The 19463-nt window shown below is 42.5% G+C and overlaps 1 protein-coding gene across 1 annotated transcript in view; it reads right to left on the bottom strand.

Moving 5' to 3' along the window:
* Positions 1–19463, bottom strand: part of LOC126188670 (uncharacterized) — a 202231-nt gene that overhangs the window by 28726 nt on the left and 154042 nt on the right. The window contains exons 10-12 of the mRNA XM_049930275.1: positions 8393–8590; positions 6374–6510; positions 1751–1918 (exon numbers count right to left, since the gene is read on the bottom strand). Of these exons, the coding sequence (XP_049786232.1) occupies positions 1751–1918; positions 6374–6510; positions 8393–8590 (503 nt within the window). The remainder of the gene's footprint in view (positions 1–1750; positions 1919–6373; positions 6511–8392; positions 8591–19463) is intronic.

Raw genomic sequence — 19463 nt, 5'->3', positions numbered from 1 at the left:
GCAGTGCCACGTTGTGTGTCACCACGATCTACAGTTATCCTTAATTTACGAGCGTAAGTGTAGGGGGGAGGGGAGGAGATGAGTGTTTAACGTCCCGTCGACAACGAGGTCATTAGAGACGGAGTGCAAGCTCGGATGAGGGAAGGATGGGGAAGGAAATCGGCCGTGCCCTTTCAAAGGAACCATCCCGGCATTTGCCTGAAGCGATTTAGGGAAATCACGGAAAACCTAAATCAGGATGGCCGGAGACGGGATTGAACCGTCGTCCTCCCGAATGCGAGTCCAGTGTGCTAACCACTGCGCCACCTTGCTCGGTCGTAAGTGTAGGTGACAGCACTAGCAGTGGAGGGAATGTAAAACGTATCGGGAGGACGCTGGAAACAGTGCAGTCGTTGTCATAATGTGGAAAGGGATTGATTTATCTGACGTCCGAAAGGGTATGCTCATTGGCTTTTGGACCAAGAAACGGCTAAGGTTTTAAACTGTTCGCGTACCGCCGTGGATAAAATATAACGGAATATGGCAAAATGGTGCTATCCAAAATCAGTACCGAGGCAAATGTGGTGTACCACGGGCTACAGATGACAGGGGTGGACAACGGCTGGGGAGATGTGTACGGGCAAACAGAAATGCAACTGTTGAGCAACTGACCACCCAGATGAAGCAACGGGCTGCAAACAATGTCTCCTCAAAGGCCGTTCAGCGAACGTTGCTGGTTCATGCATCTACGCAGACAGCTGTTCACCAATGACAAAGGCTCGAATTTGCACAGCAGTGCTGTAAATAGACGTGCACTGGGTGGCGACCGATGGCCTCTCCAGATGAATCACGTTTTACGCTCCATTCGCGCGTATGGCGTGAAACGTCTGACTGCCCACATAAAAGCTGGAGAAGGGAACGTTATGGTCTGGGAAATGTTTTAGCGGCTTTCTCTGGGTGACCTCGTCTTGTCACACAAACTACATGTTCTCCCCTACATACAGTTTGTTTCTCCTCAGCACGATGGCATCTAGCAGCACGACAATGCAACGACACACACAGCTCCTGCAGTGTACGTCCGTGGTTCGTGGATGACTTCACCGTACTCATCTGGCCACTCAGCTCCCTAGATTTAAAGCCGACAGAGGATTTGTGGAACTGCCTCCATTGATCTGTACGTACCGTGGATCCTCAACCGATAAACTTCACGCAACTGGTGACGGCACTGGAGTCGCCATGGCTTCACATCAACGTCAGTATCTCCAGGACCTCACTGATTCTCTTTCTCCACGTCTCGCCCTGCAAAAGGCTGTTATTCGGGGCTTTTGACACGTGGTCCCATTACTGTGATTGGAAAGAGTAGAAAAATCTACTGTTGCCCAACACAGACTTTTAAACAAGCACCAAATCTTGTTACAGCACTGCAAGCTACTGGAAGTCTAAACGTCAAAGAGGCTTCGGGAAATTAAAATGTGTATCAACAATTTCAGCAGAATTTGTAGAATTTGAAAATCTTCGATTGTAATGCAGCACTGCGTCTAAGACCTTTAGGGAATCTTGGAAAACGTAACCTGGCTGCTGGCCTACATATACTGAATGACAGATGTGTGGAGAAAAGAGAGCTTAGTGTTTTCCACAGAGACGGAAGAATATGGCGCTATGCACACAGGACAGAAAAAAGAAGAGAAAGCAGAAGTGAGAAGTCGTCAGGGATATTTCATATGCAGGGTCGCTGAACAGCAAATACGGTTATGTAAAGAGGCGAGCGTACCTCTTTGCTGAAGTAGGCATCGGCCTTGGCGATGTTGGTGGCGAGCGCTCCACGGACTGTCTTGTCCATGTAGCCGGCCTGGTACAGTCCGTACGGATTGAAGAGCATCTTGTGCGTCTCCACGAATTCCTCACTGTTCGTGTCGTTCGCCAACATCTTCATGAGGCCCTGTGTCATTGGAAAGTAGCGTCAGGTGCCACATTGCTAGGCACTAGTTCAACAAACTACACGAAAGTTAGATGAAGTAATCAGATGGTTGTACCATGTCCTTTTTCTCGCTTCCAGCTACACTAGTCGCTCTGCAGATAGAAGAACTGAGCTGTGCATCTAGAAGCAGGCAGACGAGTACTGAGTGCTAGCAACACCCGTGTACAGACAGAAAACTGCGGTTCATGTCACTCAAGATTCTGTCAGTCTACACGGTAAAAATGACGAGTCACTCAGTGACCCATCATAATAGAAGCATCATAATGGCATAGCTTATCTACTGCGAAGGGGAAACATGATTGACAAATATAGCAACAAAAACTACGATGCCCGTTTGACCTTAGTCTACTAGAGAAATAGCTCGTTGAGCTTGCTAGTAGATACAGGTACTCAACGACGATCAAGTAAAGTCAGTAAGAAACAGCATCTTTCTCACAGTGGTACATGACTACTATAAATGATTCATTCATCTTCATAGCTGTATATTTTGCAAAGTATTACATGTACAACTATGACTGGTGCGTGAACAGAATCGTAAACTCACTAAGTCTGCATTTTACACTCCACAAATGTTTTACGAGCGCCCCTCTCGTCACGTGAAACACGTCCCATCGGCAGTAAACTTCGTTCCGTGCCTTATGTAGCAACATCCATCCTGAGAAGCGAAAGTTCGTCGTTTAGCTAGCGACGAACATCGATTTTCCAGTGGTGGGCTGCCCCGTCGCGTTGGACGATGAATTACTCGGAATCAGAACTCAGTTGTGCAAACAAAAACTGCAACGTATCAAGGTAAGAGGTTCCTGTCACAGTCTTCTCACAGAAGATAAACGCCCCATAGAGCTTCGTCTGTGACACTGCACAGGAAACGTTAACCTTCGTCGAATCTGGTTCATGCCCGACAATTTCATGAAGATTTCCAGTGCCCTATACTCTCACATTGTGGCGATTAATGGAAGGTGGCTTCGTAGCTGAGTATCAGATTGCAGGCGAAATGTTCACTTTCAAGTGCTTACTGCATTGCGATGCAAAATGAAAGGAGCCGGCCATAATCTTCCAGTTTTATCTGTTGCGAGAGATGCAGACGGTACGGTCCGAAATGTAAACGGCCGCCGCAAAATCTTCCACGCAGTTTGATGAAATACTCCGAGTTGGCTGCTTGCGTAGACTGTTGATTTCTTTGGACTGTGTACGAAACCTTAACTCACCTCTTACACAGTTGCATCTAGCACACTTGGTCGACCGGTACTTTTCTGTTTATAAAGGCAACCAGTGTCTCTAAACTGCCGATACCAACTCACAACGCTGTGTTACATGGCGGTTCTTTCCCATAATTGCTTCCCAATGCACGCTGAACTGTTGTAACAGATAAACGTCTGGTGTATTTCAACACACAAAATATGTTTTCTCTTTTTATCACCATTTTGTCAAGGCACCGCTCTCGTAACGCCAACTAGTAGGCACAATGTAAACTCGGTGAGTTTGCGGTTCCGTTCACGTTCATTGTAAAATATAAGAACTTCAAAACCGAATGAATCATTTATAGTAGCCCTACGTACATGATCATTTGAGGGAAACAAATATAAGGCATTCGCAGTCCAAACAAGAACTATTCAGGCTCGGAACTCCTGGGCAGATTAAAAGAATGTGCAGCACTGGGACTCGAACCTGCGATCTTTGCCTTTGGGTTGGAAGTGTTCTACCGACTTTGCTCTTCAAGCATGACTCAACACTCGCCCTCACACTTTTACTTTTCCAAGATCTTCATTGTCATGAACAAGAACTAAGAGACAGGAAATTCCTCAGAAGAGTAAGCAATCAGGTTATTAATGCTCTTAGAGACGGCTGAGGTCATCATACTGTCAACTCTTTTCATTCTCATCGAAGCACAATATATCTGTGGTCCAAACTAAGACAAAACCAGTTACAATGAAGTACTTACTGGATATTCAGAGCTTACAGAATAGTCAATACAGTCCTGCAGGTTTAAAATTTCCTCATATAACAACAAATAAAATAACGTTAGTTTCACACGGTTCCTTCTATTATTACAACAAGTAAAAGGAGATTAGTGCTCATGATGACACCCCCTGTAAGAAATCGTCACAATACTGCTACTACTGTCTAAAATTATCGCACATAATGAGGTTTTCCAAAGGCACACCATCTGCGTGTGTTCAGCCTCACAGTTGTAAGAGCTATTCGGACCCAGGATTTACCACTGTATGCATTCTGTGGCGCCACACGCTTCTCGACAATTAGATTACTTAGCATTAGAAACGTGTCGAATAGGGCATAAGTAATTTTATTATATCTGGACCAGATCGACTGGAAACATAGACAAGATACTATGAACTGCAATGTGGAGCTGCTATGAAAGGCACTATCTCATCATCCATTAAGACTATAGTTAAATGACTGCGCGGTTTAATTAAAGCTCTAGAATTTTGTTTGCTAGATTTCTAGCTTTTCAGCTCTAGCAGTGCTTTCTGAATGTAAAAGGAACAAGTAGATCCTTGTTCGGACTCACATTAAAAGATAAGCTCTCCTACAATTGCGTAGATGAGCTGTTGTGAAAAAACGCAAGCGGTTTCTGCTCTTAAATATTACGTGCCTAGAAAAATAATGACGTGTTTTTTACTTTTATGTAATCATGTTATAAGACCTTCTGAAAACCTGGGAAGGTATCCTATACAGTGTTATTCAAAATTCCCATTGCAGGTTTCTAGAGTTTGTAGAGGCGCTTAGTAGATGAATTTCTGATAAGGAACCCAAGTCAGGCAGTAAAATCACTCTGCGGGCCGGATCACTTTCAAATCTCCCGCTTCACGGTACGCACACAGCGGAGACAAAGAGCTCTGACTGGCGTGTTGTAGGAAGGTATGGAAGGGGCAACGCTTCGAGTACTTGTCCTCGGGTTCTCTTCTACGTGACAAAGGACGACCTCTACGAAGCTGAGAATGCAGCGCATCCGTGGAGCACCGCAGCAAACCCTCCTAGTTTCGAACATTAAAAGTGATCCTAACTTCAAACCGATTTTACATCCAAGCGGTACACTTCTGCACATAGGGTCCTTTTATCAGAACTTCATCTACCAAGTCCACTCTACAACCCCCAAAAGCCTGTAATAGTCATTTTGAATTGCCCTGTGTAGCGGTCCAACGTTGCGTGAATTCACAAAAAATATGAAGTTTCGGAAGTTTCAGCACGAACAGCTTCCGCTTCATTGCTATAAAACAGTGATAAGCATGCTAGACCTTTCTGATCATCACTGTTTGCAGCTCCCCTTTTTTAAACGTCGGGCGAAATATTTTTTACGGTTCTCAATAAATTACAACGTACGAAATAACTGTTCCCTTAGCCTAAGACGTAAACCATCAGCTAGCTTCACAGAGAAAAGGGTGAGGCGGTGGTGGTTGGGGGCAGGGGGACGCAACACGAATCAAATTCGTCCTTCAGTTTAGCAATGTTTAGTGTGGTAAAACTGCCAGGCTGATTGTTGTTTTGAAATTTTTTGAGCATCTTCACCTCAGGAAGACAATACGCAGAAATAAATTTACGCTGAAGGACCTGGCACAAGGTAACGTTCTCCTTAGACTAAGTAGGTATTGTTGAGTCCGGAAAGGCATCCAGACACAGAAACAAATGACTGGTGCACGATAACGATCGTTCTAGTCTTCTTTCTGTAGCTAATATAGGAAATAATAAGTTCACCGGAATAAAGGCTAGAAGCGGTATTACAGGGTTGTATTGTGATGTCTAGAATGAATCTTTCACTCTGCAGAGGAGTGTGAGCTGACATGAAACTTGTGCGGGACTGGAATTCGAACCCAGGACCTCGGGAAGGTTCTAGAGCACTTGCCCGCAAAAGGCAAAGGTCCCGGGTTCGAGTCCCGGTCCGGCACACAGTTTCAATCTGCCAGGAAGTTTCATATCAGCTCACACTGCGCTGCAGACCGAAAGACTCATTCTGATACAATTCTCCAAGCTGTGGCTAAGCCATGTCTCCAGAATATCCTTTCTTACAGGGATGCTAGTACTGTAGCAGAATTTCTGTAAAGTCTGGAAGGTAGCAGACCAGGCGCTGACGGAAGTAAAACTGTGAGGACGAGATGTGAGTCGTGCTCGTGGATCGAACTCAGGACCTCGGGTAGCTCCGTTGGTAGTGTACTTTCCTTCGAATGACAGGTCCTGGTTTCTAGTACCGGTCCGGCACACATTTTTAATTTTCCAGGAAGTTCCATGCCGTTGTTTATCTGGTGTTCTAACGTACATTATACGAGATACAATACAGGTATTTTTACCTCTCTGGTTGTTCTGACTCCTTTAGCACGAAAATATGTTAATGAATGTTTGTATGAAGAAATCGCTCGTCGCCCCTATAAGAGAACACAGGTCAGTTCGGTGAGGACCACTTACCGGGATGAGCGTGTGTGCGAACCGGAAGGCGGCTGCCGCGAAGCTGTTGGCGATGGTCGCGTCGACGGTTGCGTCGTACTTGTCGTAGTAGCCTGCCGCCTGCGGGCGCAGGCTCAGCCGGTCAGTAATCACGTCCCCTGCAACAAGACGCGAGCTGTGTAAAACGCACCAGGCTCTGCACTAACATAAAATTGTTCTCCCGACATGTGTTGATGAATTTAAAACACGGTGACTGACGAAGAGTCAGAATTAGCGATCTTATTCGTATTAACAAAAACGATATTCATGTAATTCACCCTGTTTCTTGTTGTTCCGTTTCCAAACATGTTTTGGTACTGTACACCAGCATCAGTGAGTTCCTCTTTAACATTTGTTATCCTATCACTCAGCTACGTGTAATATTATATTGATAATTATCACTTAAGGTCAGATAATTACAACTGAATAAAAAAAAATTTCGTACTTCACGTGTTTCGCTTTCATTATTTGAAAGGCTTCATCAGTGGTTTTAAATAACTACGTACTTGTGTTAGTACTACTGTATTTTGTTTTATATGTTACGGCATTGTTAAATGACGTTTGTTTACAATATGTATCAATGATGTAGTGCGTGACGTTGCAGGCTCCATGAAGTATTTTTGTTCGAAGCAGTTGTCTATAGCAAGGCTGCAGAGGCATTAGACCGTAGTGAACTGCAGGGAGGCCTGTGGAAGATCGATGGTTGGTGCCTGACTGGCAGTTGACGCTGAACGTAAATAACTCCAACACCATGCATACACGAACAGATCACAGATACTTCAATAATTACATTCGATAGTTTGGCAAAAAGATTCAATCTTTGGCAAAAACATTTGACAGTCGGCAACAGAAACCAAAACATTGCATTGAAACAAGCGTTCAGTTCATAGTGTTGTGGAATGTGTGAAAAAAAACACAAATTGGCATTCATAAGACGAAGAACAACACCAAAAATGCAACAGAAGCATAATATGTAAGAAATTGTCCACGCAACCTGTAAGTACAGTTCAAAACATTACTACTTAATAGGAAATACCGACCACCAGTACTGTTCATAACCTATAGGCACAGTGACAAAAATGTAAATTAAATAGCTAACATATCTGCATATTCCAGGCCACTGATGATGCCTTGCAGAAAATAAAGGCGAAACGCGTATGGCAATAAAATTGTGTTTTATTCGGTTGCTGTCACACGGTCCATAAGTAAAAATTATCAATATACCGTAATATTTACTCTTTGTTTGCACCTCACTGTCCACGTGTAACATGTTTTTTCAATGTTGTCCACCAGCATGGTGGACACTCTAACGGCGATATGATCTGAAGATGCCCCTATAAGCTGAAAACTGGTTAGCAATATAAGTTAATACTGTGGAACATCCACAATTTTTTGAGTTTCATCTATAGTTTCTGTACTGTCTGCCATCGGGTTCCCCTAAATGGCAGGCAGCACCGCATAACAGCCACGCTATGAGGGAAACAAACCAACAGCCAAACAGGCGAAGACATCAGGCAAACACGACGAAGATTCCAGTCGATTAATAGGAACCTTTCCTTGCAAAGGTCGCCGCGACGGGTTCCTACGCCGGGTTTCTATTGGCTCCAGCTCACTACATAGGCCCGGCCGGTCGAAGGCAGACCAGTCTTCGTCCGCTGCTAATGGCAACCACTATAGCAGAGTCTCCGAGAAGATATCACCGAAGCCGCTGTACTGCACCGCCGATCGAAGTACCAGCCGACCGAGAGGAACCACATCTCCGGCTAGATCGACGGACGTCTACATCTATTGTACAGCCAGCTACTGTATTGTAGAAGAAGTTACGTTCAATAAACTGTTGGAGAATACAACAGTTTCTTTATATGTGAAGAAAAATTTTGAAACCGCCTGATTTCATATTTCTGAAGGTAAATTTTTAATATTATTGTGTTTCAGTTTTTCACGTGACACGCCAGCCTGGCAGACACGGTGAACGGAGGGCGCATGCGTGGGCCGGCGTACCGAGTATGAGCGGCAGCATCTCGTTGTAGGTGATGTGCTGCATCTGGGCGGCGATGATGCGGCGAGCCTCCTGGTAGAGGCGCTCGTCGCTCCACGTGGGGTTCAGCTCCTGCAGGCGCGCCGCCAGCGCGTTGTGGTGCCGCACCCACACCAGGTGCATTGTAGTCAGGTGCAGGTTCTCGTTCGACCGCGGGTCTCCTGCGCACGGGAACAGACAACAGAATGGTAGAGTTGGCAAGAAAAGATCGTGTGCTGCGAGAATAAGACGACAACAGTATTACAGAACAAGGGAAATGACAGCTACAGCATATTTCCAACACAACAGAGTATAACCCAGGAGTGTCCAGCCCGAGACCCGTGGATTGCATGCGGTCTACAGCAAGTGTCACTGCGGCCCAACAAGAGAACGTCTGCAAGACAGTCGGTATGGAAAATCCCTTTAGGTAAAGTTATGGTTGTTGTTGTTGTAGTCTTCAGTCCTGAGACTGATTTGATGCAGCTCTCCATGCTACTCTATCCTGTGCAAGCTTCTTCATCTCCCAGTACGTACTACAGCCTACATCATTCTGAATCTGCTTAGCGTATTCATCTCTTGGTCTCCATCTACGATTTTTACCCTCCACGCTACCCTCCAGTACTAAATTGGTGATCACTTGATGCCTCAGAACATGTCCTACCAACCGATCCCTTCTTCTAGTCAAGTTGTGCCACAAACTCCTCTTCTCCCCAATCCTATTCAATACCTCTTCGTTAGTTATGTGATCTACCTATCTAATATTAGCATTCTTCTGTAGCACCACATTTCGAAAGCTTCTATTCTCTTCTTGTTTAAACTAGTTATCGTCCATGTTTCACTTCCATACATGGCTACACTTCATACAAATACTTTCAGAAACGACTTCCTGACACTTAAATCTATATTCGATGTTAACAAATTTCTCTTCTTCAGAAACGCTTTCCTCGCCATTGCCAGTTTACATTTTATATCCTCTCTACTTCAACCATCATCAGTTATTTTGCTCCCCAAATAGCAAATCTCCTTTACTACTTTAAGTGTCTCATTTCCTAATCTAATTCCCTCAGCATCACCCGATTTAATTCGACTACATTCCATTATCCTCGTTTTGCTTTTGTTGATGTTCATCATATACCCTCCTTTCATGACACTGTCCATTCCGTTCAACTGCTCTTCCAAGTCCTTTGCTATCTCTGACAGAATTACAATGTCATCGGCGAACCTAAAAGTTTTTATTTCTTCTCCATGGATTTTAATACCTACTCCGAATTTTTCTTTTGTTTCCTTTACTACTTGCTCAGTATACAGATTAAACAACATTGGGGAGAGGCTACAACCCTGTCTCACTCGATGCTATTCTCTTACTGGCCATCCCTAATTTTCTTCTTTTTTTGTTTTTGCTCAGCGGTTGTTGTTAATATTAAATATATTATGTTGGCAAATAAAACTCGTATTTTTCCGATGTCGCCCAGGCAATCTGAAAAGGTTAAGCAACTCTCTAACGTATGTATAGCATATTTCTGAAACTGAGGTGACACTATGCAAAAACTGTAACAAAATATATTTTTTCCACAACAACGAAAGGATAATCTGAATATAGGCCCAACTGGGGATGCACGATATTGACAAATAATCGATACTGATTCATTATCGACGTCTAAACATCGATTGTCGATAATACTTGACACTAGAATTTGATGTTACGTCAAGAAATTATAGACTAGTGTGAAAAGTAACATACATGTATATCCAATATCATATTTATTAAATAATAAATACAGGAGTAATTATTTCATATCCCACAGCTTTTTGTCTACAGACTATATCAATGAAGTTTTTGAGAGCCTTTTCAAGCCTCCGTGGAGTTTGTAACATGCAATGTATGTCCGTGTCCTTTCCTAATGTTGTTTCTGCTGTTTCACCCCTACAAATGATTAATATGATCCCACCGTTGACGGCGTACACCTAGGAATTTACATAAAAGGAAGTATCGTGTTGTGGTGCTACTTTACTTCAGTTCAGTACATCAAACCAGTCATTCCTATCGTGATACTACTAGAATGAATCATATTACGGGTTCCGTAAATTAGTTTTCCAAAAAACTTATGCAAAAATTATATAAATGTGAAGTACAACATATCAGATTCTACCCTACATGTAATTTTCAAATTGACAACACATGTGTTCGACTTTCTTTAGACCGCCCCTCACCCCCTCCCCGCTCGCCACTATTAGACGGACACAAATTTGGCTGATACTGATTAGCGGTGAGAAACAGGAGGCCTACACCCTGACTGGCACTTTCAGAAGAAGCTCAGTGGACAAGCAAACGGAAATCGCGACATTAACTGTTAGTGTTTCCCTATCTGCCGAACCAAAGTGCACATATCGCCTGTTGAAGTATAGACAGCAGTTCTATTACACCGATGATCTGCTCGTTGGGGCACTGGCCGCTGCGAAATTAATGTACGTGATGCACCTGTAATTTTCTGCCTACAAAATGGATGCGATATTCCGTCCACAAATTCATAGGGCTCAAATTACCTTAGTAAAAGAAAGAACACGAATCACTATTACTGCTACGAACAGAAATTCGACTAAAATATTCTTCTGTAAAGAAGACTCCACAGAGAAGTAAATAGTCACCACTCGAGTAAAAAGAATAACAACCCTGTCACAGGAAAACTTCACACGCTGCCTGTGTCGAAAGCAACACTTCGCAAAACTTAAGTGCCAGATTCCCCACTATGGTTCTCGTCAGTGGAGCTTCTAGGTCGATCCCTGGAGGGAACTGTCTTCGATCGATCCCGACAAGGAAGTGCCCTTGTTCAATCCATAGAGGGCTGTGCCCCCTCCACAACAAACCCCGCTCCCTCCTAGACACGAGGCGTCTACGTTTGCGCTCAAGAGACGAATCCCAGTGTCCGTCACAAAAACATTACCTCCCACTACACGGGTGCTGTCAGACAATCACCTGAAGCTTATACTCCTTTCGGAAAGTTTCCATTACCCTTCTAATATCCTTAGCACTCCGGCAATCAAAAACGCCTCTCTGCTTGTCGGTGGCAGCTTGTCGTGGCACTTTCCATGAGAAGATTTGTCAGGGGACAGCTCTCGACCATCGTTCTCGACCCCCGCATTCACCCACACTGCAAGGACGTCTTCTCGCTTTCCGCGTTGTTCAGCCCCCAGGTACACTATTCGGAAATTCTTTTCATCCCAGCAGAGAGCAACCTTCCACCCACTCTGTCCACGCTACATGCGTTCTGCAGCCTCCAGCAATGCAGACCACTGCTTCCACTCTCTGTTCTTCCTCAGAGCTGTAAATGTCCGCTCCTGTAGTACACAACAAGTCTCCTCCTAGCCCGTCTTTAACTGATAGCAACCTCTCAGGAACGCATGGGCCACGTCGCCCTTTCCGTCAGTGTTTAGCTGTAATCAACTCCCCAGACATGCAGTACTTCAGAAATTATTAGTACATGGAGTTAGCCAGTATCAGCTAATGGAATGATTAATAATTCGACTGTGCATTGCAATCTGCGATCTAATATGAACAAAAAATTTAAAAGAATATTCCATGTCTGGTGAAAAAATCTTGCTGCCTTATAACGTTTCTCATTCAGTCTGTTGCACTGTTTACATAGACTACGTCCCACTTTTCAAAACACTTTTTCAGAAGCTAACGAAGAGGCTATACAGCTCAAATATCTAAATGTAGTTTTTTGTAGCTTTGAATAGGTAGTGCCAATAACATAATCTCGTACTTCTAACCGACCAGTCTAGAAGGCAGTCTTTCACAAAATAACTGAAGTGTGATGGTAGTTCTACCAATGTTTGTTTTATTATCCTATTTTGTAATGTTAACTCGATGTATGAAATTTAGTTTTTCTGTTTTCCTGATCTTTAAAGTGACTCCAGGATCGGGCAACGTTGGTTACTAATATAGTAACATGTTCAGTTGGTAGTAAGCGTTTAATTTACTTTAAGATGTTACTACTTCGATTAGCTCTAATGTGGTTGCATGCCAGATATTTTGAGATTCAACATACTAGTTACTGGCATAGCTTTACTGCATTTCTACGCAAATTCAAGAGTAGCCACTCCTGTATCTGCACAACGTCACAACATCTGCCATATTTACAATATCTGCAGCTGTTGTTGGGTCATGTAATGCCATGGTAGTTAATGATATTATTAGTTACTGCACGCAACAGCAAAAATCTTACATTCAGGTAAATCGTTGAATTCTATCTAGTGGATAATTCTACAATTAGTTTGAGGTCTCATGCCTTTCTTAGCTCATCATTTACTACTAGACTTCGTTTGAACCGATCTTAAATCCTTTTCATTGCAGTAACCAGCTCAAGCAGTTTGTTAGTCTGTTCAATAGACTTTTTGCTACCGAACTAAACATATGGGTACAGTGTGTCAATGTGTGACTTTTTGTTCCAAATGATATTTCTACTCCTTAAACTATATTTGTTCCTGCATCAGTCGTCACTGTCAGTATTTTACTGGCATTTATTTCCCATTCGCTGAAAGTCTGTAATAACCAGAATGTAGTCCTGTCAATAACAAATAGTTTACTCACTTTTCTTCAGGAACCAATTTGGAACCCAAACCACTGAGATAAGCTAAAGCTGATACGTGCTGGTATAGTATGAGTCACAATGTATACGTCAGACAAGACGTCTGCAACATAACTCAAAGTACGTTCAATTAGAAGCGCTGTGGGAAAATTATAGTCTGCTAAAAATACTAGTATATTATAAATGATTTAATGTAAGACATCTACGTTTCAACATCTTCAAGAGAGGTATTACGTCACTGCTCCCGGAATATTATATAGGTCTTAAAAAGAAAAATACGTCGCTTCGCAGAGAATAAAAAATTACCATCTTCAAGGAAGACATGGATGTGATATTAAGAGATTGTCAGAGAACGCCTTCCAGTAACGAGAGACCTGATACCGACAAGTGATCCGTTACTCGTCCTTCGGACCAGACGTGTTCACACGCTTCTGTGCGGAAGGGGATATGTGAAGAAAACTGAACTGCTGGGAACGCCCACCGTAATACAAGTCACGTATCCGAAACTGGCGACTATGCGGCCGAAATTTTACAGTAGGATGACATGCGAAAGCGTAGGTTACATCTTTGAAGCCGCAGTTAACTGCACTAGTAGTCGTATGAATGATGTACACTCGAATTTTATCCCCCACGGGGAATAAACTACCTCCTCTGTTATTCTCTAATGTCTGTGTTTGATAAGCTTTGTTTAGCATCTCTTCATCTGTCGAGCAACAGAGCTTATGGTTCGTTGCAGTTTCAGTTTGCCTAGCGTAGGTCCCATTCACTATGTCTTCGTTCTGGATGACAATGGAATATTCGTTTACGTAATGACATCGAATATGCGCTTACCTACAATTTGTTCCAGTAATCTATAATCATTCACTCTAAACACCAGAAGTACAACTGCCGTCGTGTGTACACGTTTCTCATTCTACCTCTTTGTATAGTACCTACAATTAATCTTCAAAAGTCTTGGATTCTGGTATTATTGTTCTGCTGCAATATCTACTGATCACTGCATCCTATTGCATCAACTGCTGCCGCAGCTTCACCTAAAAGATTTTACGTATCATGAGAGTGTGTATAGACGTTCTCGATGTTATCAGGATTCTGGAAGCTAGTCAACTGTTAGAGTGATTTACAGGTAATAAGATAGGTGATAGGTAGGCGAGACGCACAGTACGGCCTAGTACCGCAATTGTACCATGTGATGCACCAGGCAATAACGGTCATTCTAGCGCTTTTCTCTGTCTCGAGTGCTTTGGGATATGATGTGACCATTCAGTAATACAGTACCTTGCTATTTTCTCTGATGACAGAGGAAAAAAAACAAATAATACAAATATTATACAACCGATCGAGAGCAATAGTATTCCGTGGATGTCTGTCTGTCGTGAGAAAGAGGGAGGGAGGGAGAGAGAGAGAGAGAGAGAGAGAGAGAGAGAGAGTCAGAAAGCATGACACTCCCACTGCCTTATGTACACAGTACGCTCATTAAGTTTACATTAGCTCCAGAACATGGTTATCTATCAACCGGTTTTCCAATTTCGCTTTCGCTACCTATTGACGATGTAAATTGTCCAGTATCGTTTGCGATCTGGGCTTCTAGCTGCCGGATTTCTGCTTCCAAAATCGGTTTATGGCTCTGTACAAATGTTTTACAACTTGTGAGTCGTGATCGGATTATCATGTTGCTATTTGTTTTTTAAAAAGTTGGTTGATGTGAATGACGTAATTTTGTGTGGCGCGAAGGAAAAGAAGTCGTAATGGACTGATCTCTAAATTGTTCATTTCCTTAACTGAATTTTCGATCGGTGCTTGGCAGAACATGATAACATTACTAAAAAGAAGACACCTGACTCATGTTATGCAAAATTATATTATTCTGCTCACGAAACGACTTTCGGTTTTTTAGGCCAACATCAGGTGACAATCGAATGTCGCAAACGCAGATAAAATGACGTGCGAATTACACGGAAGATAAAAAAGATAGAAAAATGATGACATGTGGAGTGTTCACAAGATTGCGAAGCTTTACACACTGCTAAGAAAATCAGAAAGATGATCCTGCTGGAAACACTTGAAATCAGTACACATACGTCACAGAATCCAGTTTACTGTTAAATGACTAAACTATTTCTTTTTTGCCCTCTGTTAAATAAAGTTTTGGTTAGATTACATCTCTACATTCAACTATACCTTTATCTGTTGTTAAATGTAACGCTAACCACATAAAGAAGTTTATTTTTTGTTTTTAGCTGAGTGTAATTACTTCTATTGTGACACATAAATGTAATATAGTACTTCCCCTTTGTAAGCGCTCTATATGTGATAGTTATTGTAGAAGGCAAAAATCGATTCGTGTCAAAATAAATATCATTCTGCAAAACATAAGGAACAGTTGACTACTTAACACTATTATTCATTTCCTTTGTTGAATTGACGAGAAGCGCATTTCATCTTTTGAAATGTAAAGATTCAAGAATATTAATTGAATGAGCAAAATCAGACTCTTAGTAACAACCCAGTATTCTGCTTAGCAAGTTAATTTGTAAATTGCTATATCCGTTCTAGCTGTTAGCTACAAAGGCTCTCATAAACAATCAATGGCTGATGTCAGAATATCCAATAATTGTACGTTCATGATTTAGAATATGTCTTTACTCATTAAGAAGTTTTCTGGTCGTTCCGAGGTTACCGTTCCGCACGTTCTCCACAGCATGCGTGTTCTAGGTTTCCGGCAGATTAATTGATATGAATGAGATTTTTAAACATCTTTTATTGCACAACGTTTTCTTTTTCTTCTTCTTATCTTTCTTTTTTTCTTCTTCTTCTTCTTTCATCATGTTCTAGGTCATACGAATGTTCCGCCTTCTAAGTATCTAGTCATCTTTTTCTAGGTCTTCCTACGAATCCTGTACCTAAAGGTCTGAAATTTAAGGTTTATTTTGGAATTCTCGTGTCTGGAATTCTTTGTAGATGTTCTAGCCATCTCAGTCGATTAAACTTGTGGAAAGAAGGGGACAAAATAATGAGAAAGGCGTGTGCACAGTGGGTTCCATGAGATCTGACACAAGCCAGAAGGAAGGCAGAGTTGAAGTGTCGGTGGCTATTTGAAATGAAGAATGAAGATCCAGATGTTTTGCAGACACTAGTGACTGGTGGTGAAGCATGGTGTAACTACCATCAAGGGATCCCATCGATAGTGTGTAGGGAAGGGGGTCGGGGCTAGACCAGAGGGTTATACTGTGGCATTTTTGGATATACAAATCCTTGCGAACCACTAACACTGCGCTCAAACGTCAAATAAATAATGCTTCAACAACTTTCTATCACTGGCTTTGTCAATTCATTATGGTCACCTGCTATGCCAGGCACGTAAATGTGATTTGCAGAGTATCCATGTAGATGTAGATGTAGAGGTATCCTTTGTTTCTGTGGCTACAGTGTTAGTGAATTACACTGGTGCGCTAGATACATCGTATACTGTTAGATAGATTGAATTATTGTCGAACAACACCTCTACCACGCATAGTATGGTGTAATATGTATCACAAGAATCTAGTGAATAAATCTTCTAGGCCGGTTATAGCAGATCCGCACTGACCACTATTGGTGGTTAGTGTTGTTCCTTGTCTTGTTTTTTATCTACGTGAGTAAACGAATTTCAGTAACGGCCGATAAAACTCTACAAGATGTCTTTTGATGTGAGATTCATTCTATTCGAGTATCGTGTCAATTGATGCAGCTGTGTTAGCACAATGCTGTACTTACATCGAAGTCGTGCCACTTCAGATGTAGTGCGAAATTGTACTATCACTGTCGGAGCGACAGGCTAGCCCTATACGGACTGTTTTTCTATTAGAAGATCGCAGGACCTTGCAATGCGATCGCGCCCACAATCGAACTATCACAGTAACCATGGTTTCTTCGACTTTAGCTTTAGTTCTGCTTAACGATCTAGATTTTATTTAGACGCTTATGGCGCACTGACATATGCTCAATTCGTCTAAGAACTTCGAAAAACATATATCCCAGGCTCCGCTTTTATCTCTTCGTTTTGTAGTCTACCCTTCATTCTTCTTAGAAATTTCATTTTTTCCCATGATTACTCCTCGGGGACTGTCACTCTACTGTAGTGAGGATTCTTGCGAGTCACTTTGCAGCCTGAGAGCTATGCAGGTGGAAGCCTTAAGTTCCTGGCTGGGTCACCAAAGTCAGACAGACTGAAGGGATGGGACTACACGAAGAGCAATCCACAACGTGGCCCCTGAAGGCTTCATATTAGACCCAATGATGAGGATATTCAGCCCACTTGCCATTCGTTCGATTATTGCCACGGAATGATTTGGGATAATATCATCACATTTTTTAGTGCTAAAAACAAGGAAATCATATAAAACAGTCCACCTAATACCGACAGACATACAAAGAACACAGACATCTTGTGTTATAACCTTCCTTAAAAAAAATTATGCCACTGTGGTTTACTACAACATGAAAACCAGCTGCGTGCATTCACAGTTCCCGAGGTACAGTTGCAAACTGAATGCTGCTGCCATCACCTACCAACGATGACATTTATTTAAAGTCTAATGCTCAGTACTAACGATACTACTGTCTGTCATAAAATCTTTGAGAAACGCCTGTCTAGTCCTAGCCTATTCTAACATAAAACTACCTCTACGCTGCAATCTAAACGTAAATAGCATACGAAAATCCTATGTCACTAGGTAAAATATATTGGTGGCTGCTTCTTAAGGAGGATATCGCTAAAGTGTGCCCAGGAATGCCCTTCAGACACTTCCGCCCTCTTATTTAAGACATCGAAGCACATTTTTAAGGTAGGTTATAACTCAGGAAGTCTGTATTCCTTATACGTCTGTCGGTATCATGTGGATTGTTTTATTTGGTTCCCTTGTTTTTAGCAACCGAAAATGGGATAATGCTGTCCCGAAGCAAGTCGTGGCAATAATCGCATGATTGACAACTGGGCTGAATATCCTCGATATTGCTTGAATAACAGTTGTATGACGGCTTCACGTCAGTTAATCATATTAGATGGCCTTTAGGAAGGCTCAGACATGAGGCAGGAACGGCACCTAGATATGGTGAAGTAGTCTTCCTAGGGAATAGTAACACAGAGGAAAAATTAAACACCTGCTGCCTTATAGTTAGATTGGCTTACCAAAGGCTAGAGGAAGTAAACCTTGATCAAAAATTACTGTCAAGTCATGAGGCCAAAAGGTGGCAGCCTCCCCGCAAGTCTAGCCGGACCACGGTGTGTTTTCCCATGCTGGTAACCTTACTTTACCCATAATCTTCAAAGAACGCAGCCAGGCGGAATGAAGCAGAAGTTCGCTGATGTACGTAAGGAAATCGTACATTCTGATTATTAAAAACTAGCAGACTGTCACGGCTACGCGCGGGTAACGCTAAGTATCTGTGGCCGGACAATTTGTACGGCGTAGCAGTAACAAATCATGTATACAAACCTCCGTCGTGAATCAGTGTACATACAGGGTGAAGGAAAAATTCGAGCACTCGGACTTCAGAGCACAATTCTTCATATACTAGCAATACGAAAATGTCTCTCACAAAATTTCGTCCTGCGCATTTTTCCGACGGTAAATGGACTATGTAGATTGGCAATCTGGCAACATTGTACTCATATGCACTACTACAGTTTATACCTATGGTTCTGTGCAGCTGGTGCAGTGGATAGCGTTTCCAGCTAGCACGCAGGAGGAGAAGGGTTCGATTCTGGGTCGAGGCATATTTGGTTTCACTTCCTAAATGTAGTCTGCGCGGTACGGTATCTGGTGTCTTAATCGTCGTACAGAAATTACAGTGTGTCCTCTATAAAACATTTTCGTTTACATACTATGAACATAGAAACGGAAGTACAATAATTTTCACAGGTCAGCCTTTTGTAGGTCGTGGATGTGAATTGCTTCTCACCACTGCGTCTACTTTATTCCAAACCTGTTTTCTGTGTACTCTCGCCCAATTGTCCCATCGATTAGCACCAACTTTTATTCTTGTCACGTTCAGGTCCATTACACTTCGTTATGGCCTTACGTCACCAGTCGGGGTAGCAATGTGCTTTGCAAATAATTTCCAAAGATGAACTACGAAAATGTCAGGTACATGTGGCTTAAGAAACGGTTTATACCATAGTACTATACGGCGGAATGAAACTGGCAAATAAAAGCAAATACGCCTAGACCCAGAATCGAATCCTCGACCTCCTGCATGCTAACCCAAAATGCTATCCACTGCACCATCTGCACAGCACTCGTGATGTCCGCTGACAGAGGTAGTTACCGTACATGTGATTACAGTGTTAAAAAAATGTTTCAAATGGCTCTGAGCACTATGGGACTTAACATCTGTGGTCACCATTCCCCTAGAACTTAGAACTACTTAAACCTAACTAACCTAAGGATATCACACACATCCATGCCCGAGGCAGGATTCGAAG

The sequence above is a fragment of the Schistocerca cancellata genome, chromosome 5 (genome assembly GCF_023864275.1).
Source record: "Schistocerca cancellata isolate TAMUIC-IGC-003103 chromosome 5, iqSchCanc2.1, whole genome shotgun sequence".
Lineage (NCBI taxonomy): Eukaryota > Metazoa > Arthropoda > Insecta > Orthoptera > Acrididae > Schistocerca > Schistocerca cancellata.
Note: the sequence above shows the minus strand (reverse complement) of the source record. Positions and strands in the feature narration are given on the sequence as shown.